The sequence below is a fragment of the Ursus americanus genome, chromosome 14, assembly GCF_024610735.1.
Source record: "Ursus americanus isolate L20-20 chromosome 14, mUrsAme1.1.p, whole genome shotgun sequence".
Classification (NCBI taxonomy): Eukaryota; Metazoa; Chordata; class Mammalia; order Carnivora; family Ursidae; genus Ursus; species Ursus americanus.
Genome location: NC_142140.1, coordinates 72,262,917 through 72,275,010, shown reverse-complemented (window position 1 = coordinate 72,275,010; position 12,094 = coordinate 72,262,917). Strand labels below are relative to the sequence as shown.

Sequence of the window (12,094 nt, the reverse complement as noted above, 5' to 3'; positions counted from 1 at the left end):
TTATTGTGAAATTTAACTAGGAAATGCCCTTTACTCTGAAGCAGTTTTTATAATGCTTTTACTTAAAACTTGTAGTGCACTGACTTTTATGCTAGAAAACATAAAGGAAGGAATTTCATAAACTGAAAGGGCAAAAGGAGAAGGAAGGCATAATAACCTGAGAGGGGTTTTTCATAGCCAACTTCTAAGCTTTCATTTAAAAATAGCCTAGCGAGTGCCCGATCACTTTATTTTCAGTGTCCTAGCAAATTGCTCCCTGAGACATAGCTATGTCTCCTCAGGACAGGCCCAGGGTAGGGAGTCAATGAACTATTTATTTCAACCACTCTTAAATTTCCCACTTTCCCCCAAACATATTTTTCCTCTTATTTCTCTCTCAGAGGCTTTTCAGTCTTAAAAAATATATATTCGGCAAATTCCAGAATCTATATTAAAAAAAGAACAACTTGCAACTGAGAACATCTACACATTGACTGTATTTGTTCTCAGTGTGTAACAGTATAAGGGCTATGTTTTAAACTGCATTAAAATATACACTGTTACATAATGAAGCTTTTTTTCCTGGTGATATAAAAATTAATAAGTTAAGCCACAGAATGAGGTAAAAGCAAACAAATTTTAAAGCCAATTTTAGAAGTCAAGAAATGAAAGATTTAAGTCTCTTTCCTTCCATGGTAAAATGCTGACGGTTGTTGAGGCTGGGTACAGAGTATATGGGGGTTCACTGTTTTATTCTAGTTTTGTGTATCTCTGAGCATTCCTATAATTTCTACTTCACTCTCGACTTTGCTAAAATGGAATTGGAAAAGTGAACAATTAGCTACACTGAAAGTATCAACTTTGTAAAATAAAACTAGCTAATAAATACCAACTAGAACACCCATAGGGACAAACTGACCAATGTTAAGTTACAGTGGCATCTACGTGGGGCAGCATGGTGGGTGGGGTCTTGATTTGGACCTTTCCTGGGACTTGAGACCAGGTGACTACAGAGTAAGTTACCAGACTTTTCCAGGCTTCCCCTCCTAACATATTTTCCAAACCAGCTGGCTCCAAGCCACATTACTCATCCTTGTCTAATCACTACCTACGTTAGAAGCACCTGTTAAAATCCAGATCCAGAGCCCCACCTAGGAAAGACCTTTGAAATCAGTAATACCAGAAAAGGTGAGACCTGAGAATCTGGACTCTTGATGCCCTCCTCCGATGATTTTAATAGATACTACAGTTAGAAGCTCCTGAAGACCTCTGTAATTGTCTATCATGAGAGATGTGCCACTGTGAGGGTAACAAGGGCTATCTGCCAACCTCCATTCACAAGGTCAGGGGTAACTGCTTTTTTTCTAGAATCCATCAACAGGAGTCCAGAAGAGGCTCCCAGCAGGCCCTCCACCCCCATCCCTACCCCAATGGCCAACCCCGCCACCCCCATCTCCCCAGAAACCACTGGGACCAATCTTATAATTTTTATGGCTGTTTACATCAGTCACCACAGGAAGTCTGGGTCTCTTGAGGCAACCCCAGGCTCCCAAACCACTCTGTGCACTCCCTTTTCTGATCCCACCTCCCACCCTTCCCCACGTCAACCTGGTGGTTCTCTTGATCAGTCATCAGCAAAACCACTTGCATATTCTACTCGCATCTTCTACTCTGGACAGTCCCTTCACCTTCCTGTTCCAACGATGTCTGGCTCCTCCTGAGGACACATTCCCCAGCAGACCTCCACAGCGGCGGCTGTTTTCTCCCCCATCCCCCTCGAACTCGCTCGAAGGTACGGTGGGGCCGTCTTTCCTCCTCACTATTCTTCCCTTTCTCCCTAAAACTGCCCAGTTGTGCCTCTTACTTGTCAGACTATGTTACACGCTGCCTTATGATCACCTGCTTTCCTCTTGGTTACCACCACCCCCGCACCCTGGCATTACTTAAAAAGATTTTTAGCTACTCACTGTTACTCTCTCCAGCACATTTCCCGTCATCAGAATTCTTGGAGGTTTTATATACACATGGGTGCTCCTACCTATGCCTTAGTTCTGGGACCGGTCCTCCATTATCTTGTCCTCCACCCTGCTTCGGCCCCTCCCACACTCAAACACCAGCCCTTCGTATAATCCTCACTTCAAACACCCCATTCCGGCTATTGCCTATGTCCTTTGTGAATTTATTGTCATACAGATTGCATCTAAACATGTTGTCAACCCAATAGTGTCAATAATTATTACTGCTTCAATACGATCTTGCGACTTGTACAGAAGTTTAGAGAAAACACATTTACAGTCTTTTATAGCTACCCACAAGTTCATCATTTCCAGGGCTCTTTATTTCTACCTGCAGATACAACATACAGTCTGGAGTCATTTCCTTTCGGCCTGAAGTACTTCCCTTAGTATTTCTTGAAAGATAAGTCTGTAATCAATAGATCACCTATTCTTTGTTTACATGCGAATATATTTTACTTTCATTTTTGAAGGATAGTTTTAGATATAAAATTTAATATAGAATTTGGTATGGACAGTTTTTTTGTTAAACATTGTAACTCCACTGTTCTGCCACAACCATTCTTTTTTCAATTATTAATACACTTTATTTTTTAGAGCTGTTTTAGGTTCAGAGCAAAACTGAGCAGAAAGTACAGTTCCCCTATACCCATTCTCCTCACAGGTGCACAACTTCCCCCACTATCACCATCCCCCATCACGGTGGTAAATGTTACAAATGATGAGCCTACATTGACACGTCATTATCACCCCAAGTCCATACTTCATGTTATGGTTTACTGTTGGTGCACATTCTGTGGGTTTTGAAAAATGTACAATGACGTGTAATATGTCATTGTAGTATCACATAGAATAGCTTCACTGCCTTAAATATTCTCTGTGCCTGTTGATTCCTCCCTCCCCTCCCCCAACTCCTGGTAACCACCGATACTTCTACTGTCTCCAGAGTTGTGCCTTTTCCAGAATGTCAGATAGCTGGAATCATACCGTACGCAACCTTTTCAGAGTGGCTTCTTTCACTTAGTAATATGCATATAAGGTTCCTCCACGCATCCTCATGGGTTGATAGCTCATTTTCTTTTCATATTGAATAACATTCCCTTGTACTGCAAAAAAATATATATATAATACTCCTGGATGTACTGCAGTTTACTTCCCTACTGAAGGGCGTCTAGGTTGTTTGCAGGTTGTGGCAATAATGGATAAATATGTTAAAACATCTGTTTGCAGGTTTTTGTGTGGATGTAAGTTTGCAACTTATTTGGGTAAATATAAGGGAGTGCAGTTGCTGGGTCATGTGGTCTAAGAGTATGTTAAATTTTGTAAGAAACTGCCAAACTGTCTTCCAAAGTGGCTGTGACATTTTGCGCTCCTAGCAGCAATCAATGAGAGTTCCTGTTGCCACACACCCTTGCCAGCATTTCGTACTGTCAGTGTTTTGGATGTTGGCCATTCTAATAGGTGTGCACTGACATCTCACTGTCGTCTCAATTTGCCATTCTCCAGCGACCTATGATGTTGAACACCTTTTCATGTTTACTTGCCATCTGCGTATCTTCTTTGCGAAGGTGTCTGTTTAGTCTTCTGCTCCAATTTTCAGCTGTTCATTTTCTTACTATTGAGTTTCAATTTAAGAGTTCTTTGTATATTTTGGATAGCAGTCATTGATCAGATACGTCTTTTACAAATATTTTCTTCCAACCTGTGGCTTGTCTTCTCATTTTCTTGACACTGTTTTTTCCAGAAGTTTTTAATTCTAATGAAGTCTAGGTTATCAAGTATTTTGTTCATGGATCACGTCTTTGGTGTTGTATCTAAAAAGGCATCACTGTAGCCCAGATTATCAAGGTTTTCTCCAACGTTGTATGCTAGTTTCATAGCTTTGTTTTACATTTAGGTCTGTGATCCAGTCTGAGTTAATTTTTGTAAAGGGTGTAAGATCTATGTCTAGCTTCATTTTTTTGGGTATAGGTGTGCAGTTGTTCCAGCATCATTTGTTGAAAAAACTCTTTGCTCCATTGTATTGCCTTTGCTCCTTTTTCAACAATCAAGTGACTATAGCTTTGTGGGTCTATTTCTGGGCTGTCTATTCTGTTCCATTGATCTGTTTGTTCTTTCACCAATACCATGTTGTCTTGATTAATGTTGCTTTACAGTCAGTCTTGAAGTTGCATAGTGTCATCTTCCAACTTAGTTCTTCAATAATCAAGTTGGCTATTCTGGGTCTTTTGCCTCTCCATATAAATTTTAGAATCAGTTTGTCAATATCCACAAAATAACTTTCTGGGATTTTTATTGAGGTTATGTTGAAATCATTGATCAAGCTGAGAACTGACATCTTGACAATATTGAGTCATTCTATCCATGAACATGGAATAGCTCACTATTTAGTTCTTTAATTTCATATATCAGAGTTTGGCAGTTTTCCTCATATACATCTTGAACAAATTTGGTTAGACTTATACTTAAGTACTTCTTTTTTGCACGGGGTGGGGATGCTAACAGAAATGATATTATCTTTAATTTTAAATTCCAGTTGGTCATTGCTGGTATATAGGAAAGTGATTGACTTTTATATATTAACCTTGTGCCTATAACCTAAGTTATAATTGCTTATTAATTCCAGGAGGGTTTTTTTGCTGATTCTTTTGGGTTTTCCACATAGACAATCATGTCATCTGCAAAAAAAAGACCGTTTTATTCCTTCCTTCTACAACAGTATACTTTTTACTTCCCTTTCTCATCTTATCGCATTAGTTAGGACTTCCAATACTACATCGAAAAGCAGTGGTGAGAAGAGCATTGCCTTCTTCCTAATCTCAGTAGGGAAGCTTTGAGTTTCTCACTATTAAGTAGGTTGATGTTGGCTGTAGGTTTATTGTAAATGTTCTCTGTCAATTTGAGGAAGTTCTCTTCTATTCCCAGTTTGCTGAAATTTGTTTTTTTTAAATCACGAATGGGTATTGGATTTTGTCAAATGCTTTTTCTGCATCCATTGATACAGTCACATAATTTTTCTTCTTTAGTATGTTAATGTGATGGGTTCTATTAATTGATTTTTGAATGTTCAACCAGCGTTACATGCTGAGATAAATTCCACTTGGTCATGGTGTATAATTCTTTTATACAATGCTTGATTTGAAATGGTAATATTTTGTTGAGGATTTCTGCATATATGTTCATGAGAGATCTTGGTCTGTAGTTTTATTTTCTTGTAATCTCTTTGTCTAGTTTTGCTATCGGGGTAATATTGGCCTCACAGAGTGAGTTAGGAAGTATTCCCTCTGCTTCTATCTTCTGGAAGAGATTGTAAAGAACTGGCAAAATTTCTTAAATGTTTAGCACAATCACCAGTGAACTCATTCAGGTCTGGTACTTTCTACTTTGGAACATTATTAATCCCAATTCTTTCACAGATATATGCCTATTCAGACTGTATATTTCCTCTTGTATGAGATTGACACATTGTGTCTTTCAAATAATTGGTCAATTTCATCTCGGTTATCAAATATGTGGGCACAGAATTGTTCATATTCCTTTAGTATCATGTCCATGGGACCTGTAGCGATGTTTCCTCTTTCTCTTCTGATATTACCAATGTCTTTTTTTCCTTTTCTTAGTTAGCCTGGCTACAGGCTTATCAATTTTATTGATCTCTTTCAAAAAAAATCAGCTTTTGGTTTTGATTTTCTTTACTGATTTCCTATTAATTGAAATCAATTGAAATTTTTCAATTTCATTTGGATTTCTACTCCAATTATCATTATTATTCTGCTTACTTTTGATTTAATTTGTTCTTTTTCCTAATGTAGAAGCTTAAATTACTTACTTTGGATTTTTCTTTGTTTTTCTAATATATGCATTCAATGCTATGAATTTCTAAACATAGTTTTCACTACATTCCACACATTTTGATAAATTGATCTTCATTTCCACTTAGTTCAAAATATTTTTAAATTTCAGATTTCTTCTTTGACCCACATGTTATTTAGAAGTGTGTTGTTTAATTTTCCAAGTATTTTGGGACATTTTCCAACTACCTATCTGTTACTGACTTCTACTTTAATTCCAATGTGGCCCGAAAGCAGACGATATATGGTTTCTATTCTTTTAAAATTTGTTGTATTTTATGGCCCGGAATGTGATCTATCTTGGTGAATGTTTCATCTGAATTTGAGAATAATTTGTAATCTGCTGTTGTTGGATGAAATATTCTATAGATGTTAATTATATCCAGTTGATTGATGGTGCTATTAACTTCAAATATGTTCTCACTGATTTTCTGCCTGGTGAATTATGTCCATTTCTGATAGAGAGGTATTAAGTCTTCAATTACAATAGTGGATTAGTCATTCATCTTTGCAATTCTATCAGTTTTTGCCTCATGTACCTTGACACCCTATAGTTAGGTGCATACACATTAAGGAATGTTATGCCTTTTGGGTGTATTTTTTACTCTCTTTATCATTATGTAATGCCCCTCTTTATTCCTGATCACTTTCTTTACCCTGAAGTCTGCTCTAAAATTATTGTAGCTACTCCTGCTTTTTCATTAGTGTTAGCATGATATATCTTTCTCCATCCCTTTATTTTAATCTATGTCTTTATATTTAAAATAGATTTCTTGTAGACAAAATATTTTTGGGTCTCGTTTTTTGATCCATTCTGAAAATTTATTTAATTGGTATATATAGACCACTGATCTTTGGAGTGATTATTTATATAGTTAGATTAATATCTACCATATTTGTTACCGTTTTATATTTGTTGTAATCATTCTTTGCTCCTATTTTTGTCTTCTATACTTTTTCTACCTTTTGGAGTTTTAACTGAGCATTTATATGATTCCAATTTTTTTTTTTTTAGAATATCAATTATACTTCTTTTTAAACTTTTTTTAGTGGTTGCTTTATGGAATGCAGCATATATTTATAACTCATCCAAGCCCACTTTCAATTAACACTATAACACTTCACAGATAATGCAAGTGATAAAATACTAATTCCTTTCTTCCATCTCTTACATCATTCCTGTCATCCATTTCACTTATGCATAAGCATATCCACACAAACTGATACATTTTTCCTATTATTATTCTGAGCAAACTGTTACCTGTTAGGCCAATTAAGAACAGGAAAAATAAAAGTTTTTATTTTACTTTCACCGATGCTCTTTCTTCTTTGACATAGATCTGAGTTTCTGACCTATAACATTTTCCTTCTCTGAAGAACTTCTTTTAACATTTCTTACAAGGCATGTCTACTGACAAAAAATTCCCTCAATTTGTGTTTGTCTGAGAAGTCTGTTTCTCCTTCACTTTTGAAAGATAAGTTCCCAGGGTATAGAATTCTAGGATTTGGGGGGCACAAGGCTGGCTCAGTCAATGCAGCATATGACTCTTCATCTCCAAGTTGTGAGTTTGAGACCCAGTTGGGTGTAGAGATTACTTAAAAAATAAATAAAAACTTAAAAATTTTGTGTAAAATTTCTAGGCTTTTTCTCTTAACATTCTGGAAATTTCATACCATTCTGTTTTTGCTTAATGGTTTCTGAGGAGAAATCAGATGTATTTCTTATCTTTGTTCCTCTATGGGTAAGTTTTTTTTGTGTGGGGGTGGCTTTTTGCTTCTTTGAAGATTTTTCTTATCTTTGATTTTCTGAAGTTTAACAATAGTATGCCTAGGTGTTGTGAGATTTTCTTGGTATTACCTTACTTGGTATTCCCTGAGCTTCCTGGATCTGTGGTTTGGTGTCTCTGATTAATTTGGGCACATTCTCTATCATTATTGCTTCAAATATTGTTTCTGATTCCTTTTCTTTTCATTCTGGTATTCCCATTATGCATATGTTACATCTTTTGTAGTTGTTTCACAGTTCTTATATATTCTTTCTGCCTTTTTGCTTCTTCAGTTTTGAAAGTTCCTACTGTCATATGCCAAGCTCAGAGATTCTTTCCTCAGCCATGCCCATAAAAGACATTCTTCATTTCTCTTAGAGTGTTTTCTATCTCTAGCACTTCTTTTTTCTTTCCTAGATTTCCTATCTCTCTGCTTATATTATCCATCTGTTCTTGCATGTTGTCTATTTTTTCTTTTAAACTCCTTAGCATATTAATCATAGTTTTCAAATTATCAGTCTGATAATTCCAACTTTCCTGCCATATCTGACTCTGATTCTAATGCTGTTCAGTCTCTTCAAACTGTGTTTTTTGTCTTTCAGTATGCCTTGTAATGTTTTCTTGAAAGGCAGAAATGATGTACTGGTTAAAAAGAACTGCAGTAAATAGGCCTTGAGAAATGTAGAGGCAGCGGAAGCATGCTCTGGCTCTATGATCAGATCTAGTCTTTTGGCAAGCCTATCCCCCAAACTGTGAACTTCATCAGTGGTTCTCAGGGTTTTATTCCCCTCCTTCCATAGGACAGGATAACTAGAGGGAGCTAGAGTTGAGTATTTCCCTTTCTCTGAGTTCCCTAGATAAAATAGTTTCTCCTGGGGGCAGGTCTGTAAAGAACAAAATGCTCCGGTGTATTTCAAAACAGTTACTTTTCCCTCCCCATAACAGAAGCACAGGGGAATTTTTCTCCCAATATCCACTGTGAGGGCCTGGTAGAGCTCCTGGAGTCAAAACTCACAAAACTGTGGGGCCCCCTTTAGACTGGGTCCCTCCAGTTTTTAACTCTCAAATTTATCCACATTGAGCTTCCAGCAATTTGTCAATTACAGTTCAGGTTTTCCTGCAGCAGTACTTATCCAATAAATGTGATTCTCTGTATCCACCCTTCTTACCAATTTTAGTGACAACAGTTTGCTCTGTGATCTCATGACTCTGACGGACCTAAGAGTTGGTTGATTTTTCCACTTGTTCTTGTTTTTACTTATTAGGATGGAAAGGCAACTTCTAACCTCCTTACATGCTGAATAAGAAACCAGAAGTTCCAACACCACTCTTTAAGATGAGAAGTTAAGCCATTAATCACAGGGTTGTCCCTTGTGTGTGAGGAGTAATTTTTCTCTTATTGCTTTTAACTTTGATCTTTGGCTTTCAACAGTTTTACTATGATGTATCTAGGTGAGAATCTTTGTGTTTACCCTACTTGGGGTTCACTGAGTTTCCTGGATATATATACTGATGTTTATAGTAGCCTGAATAAAATCCCCCAAAGATGTCCACATCCTAATTCCTGAAAACTATATTATCTTATTTACATGGTAAAAGGAACTTTACAGATGCAATTAATTAAGGATCTCGAGATGGGGAGATTATCTCACGTTACCTTGGCAGGCCCAATACAATCACAAGAGTCCTCATAAGAGGGAGGCAAGAGGGATGAGTCATTGAGTAGATATGACAACAGGAGTAGAGGTTAGAGTAATGTAAGGAAGGGGCCCTGAGCTAATGAATGCTGATGGCCTACAGAAGCTGGAAAAGGCAAGTACACAGAGTCCCTCCAGAACTTCCAACAGGAATACAATTTTGCTGACACCTTGATTTTAGGACTTCTGACCTCAAGAACTATAAGATAATAAATTTATGGAGTTTTAAGCTATTGCATTTGTGGTAAACTTATTATAGCAGCAATAAGAAACTAATACTATGCTCTTCATCAAATTTGGGGATCTGGGGACATTCTTTTTTTTTTTTTTTTAATATTTATTTATTCATTTCAGACAGAGAGAGAGAGCACGAGCGGGGGTTGGGGGGTGGAGAGGAAAAGGGAGAGGGAGAAGCAGGCTCTCCGCTGAGCAGAGGAGATGATCTCTGGTCCCTGGGGGACCCTGGGATCATGACCTGAGGCAAAGGCAGCAGCTTAACAACTGAGCCACCCAGATATCCTGGGACATTATTTCTTAGTTTTTCTGCCCCATTCTCTCTTCTTCTGGGACTCCCAAATAACAGTACACTTGATATTGTCCCAGGGATTTCTGAGGCTCTATTAATCTGTCTTCAACCTTTGTTCTTTTTGCTATTTCCCCCTAGGTATGAGTCACACTTTCCTGTTTCTTCAACATGTCTTATAAACTTTTTGTTGAAAACTGACTATTTTAGATATTACATTGTAGCAACTCCAGATTCTCATTTTCTCCTCTGAAGACTGGTAGAGTAGCTGACTTTTAAAATTTAATAATTTGCCTGTACTAAACTTATGGATTTTGTTTCACCCCCAGTGTGTGGCCACTGATGTCTCTGCTCAGTTTTTCTTTTTTTCTTCTTATTTTTATTTTTATGCTTGGATTCCTACTGGTGGTTATCTGAATATCTTAATGATCACTATATGTAAGTATTTGTGCCCAAACACCTCAGACAAGTACAGCTTCTACCCTTTGCAGATGGATCTATGTGGTATGGGAAGTACATTCAAAGTTCAAGCAATTTTCAAGTCTTCCTCAGCTTTTACTTTTCATCAAGCTTTCTCATAACTCCTCTGTATTTGCACACTGTCATCCAGGGATGTGTGGATAGGTTGGGCGTCTCTAGCAAACCGTGCTCATACATGTAGCTTTCCAGTCATCTAGAGCATGTGGGGGTTTATCAAGCCTATCTATGCCTGTCTCACTAATAGGACCTGTCAAATTTCTAGCTAGTCTACTGGTTCACTGCTTGGCCAACCAGGGCCAAAAACCTAAGACTACAAAGCTGCTGGTCTTCCCCACTCACTTCTCAATTAAGATCAATAGCTTTACTGACAAAGCTGCTGGGCATGGCTCCCCCCCCCCCCGCCCCGCCGTTCTGTTCCAAATAGTTAGCCCCCTCTAACAGTGAGACAACTAGTCACCTGGTTGAACTACTACACTAACTGAGCTGGGGGTATGGGATGGGATGGGATGGGAGGAGCCCAGGCAGGAACACAACAGATTCCCATTGGTCTCACCTAATGTTCGATGCTTTTCTTGAATAAATGCTTCTCAATTTGTTGTGTGTCTTTGGTCAATTTCCAGACCTCTGAAATGGTTGCTTTTGACAAATTTGTCCTGTTTTACAGTTGGTTTTTTGAGGAAATTTGCAACCTCTTTACCATACCAGAAGTCTTTACCATACCTCATCCCAAGGACTTAATGGACTTTTCCCTACTGCTAAAAATTAAAACTGATAATAATAACACAAACCTAATCAAATGGAAATTCTGTCTCTCAAATCACCCTATCTGAATATCTTCATAACCAAATACTGCATGTCAATTAGAACCTTTCAAAAGAGATGGCTTATAAGATGTGATATGTGGCCGAGTTAAGTTTAAAATGTTGAGGGAAAAAAAGCAATTAATTTTAATTTCCAGTTTATGGGAAGAAAAAAAGATACTAGATCACTGTGAAATTTGCTTCTTGTTGCAAAAATTTACATTTCCTCACTTTATCCAGTATCCCTGGCCTGGTGTCAGTTGCTACAGTTGTCCAACCACATCCTCCTTTTGATACAATTCAAAACCAAATTTTGTTTCTTACAATTTAGTATTTTTTTTCCAATAAATAATTTCCCTTTAAATTTCTCTTGCTTTTTACCTAAGATCAAGTTTCCAGCTACCATTTTTCTATTGAGTTATAAATGACAGGTATGACGATAATTTCAAATTACTGATATAACATAGCAAACTGTCTTTGGAACCAGGCAGACCTAGGTTCAAATACCAATAATCAGACTACCTAGGTAAGTATCTCTAGACAAGTTACTTAATATTTCAGCCAGTTTCCTTATCTGCAAAATATGTCTAACACCTGCCTCACACAGTTGTAGGAAGGATTAGAAATGATAGCAATTATCTCTACAATTACTGGGTTATCTACTTAGAAAGTTGGTAGGTAATGTCAGAAAGGGTGAAAAGAAGGAACAAAGGAGGGATGCCTGGATGGCTCAGTCAGTTAAGTGTCTGCCTTTGGCTCAGGTCATGATCCCAGGGTCCTGGGATCAAGTCCCACATCAGGCTCCCTGCTCAGCAGGGAGTTTGCTTCTCCCACTGCCTGCCATTCCCCACGTTTGTGCGCTCCTTCTCTCTGACAAATAAATAAATAAAATCTTTTTTTTTTTAAAGGAACAAAGAAAATGGATGAATTAATCTTCCTTGCTATGTCTAGCACTCATGGGTGGCCAAAGTAACTACTTAAAT

At 37.6% G+C, this 12,094-nt stretch overlaps 1 protein-coding gene across 8 annotated transcripts in view; it reads right to left on the bottom strand.

Annotated features, from left to right (window-relative positions):
• Positions 1 to 12,094, bottom strand: part of DHRS7B (dehydrogenase/reductase 7B) — a 58,926-nt gene that overhangs the window by 36,364 nt on the left and 10,468 nt on the right. Inside the window, exon 1 of one of the 8 annotated variants that reach the window (XM_045778144.2) lies at positions 1,947 to 2,070. The exons of the other annotated variants lie outside the window; for them this stretch is intronic. Within the exon in view, the coding sequence (XP_045634100.2) occupies positions 1,947 to 1,976 (30 nt within the window). The 5' untranslated portion in view covers positions 1,977 to 2,070. Of the gene's footprint in view, positions 1 to 1,946; positions 2,071 to 12,094 lie in introns of those variants that run through there. 8 annotated transcript variants of the gene reach the window in all.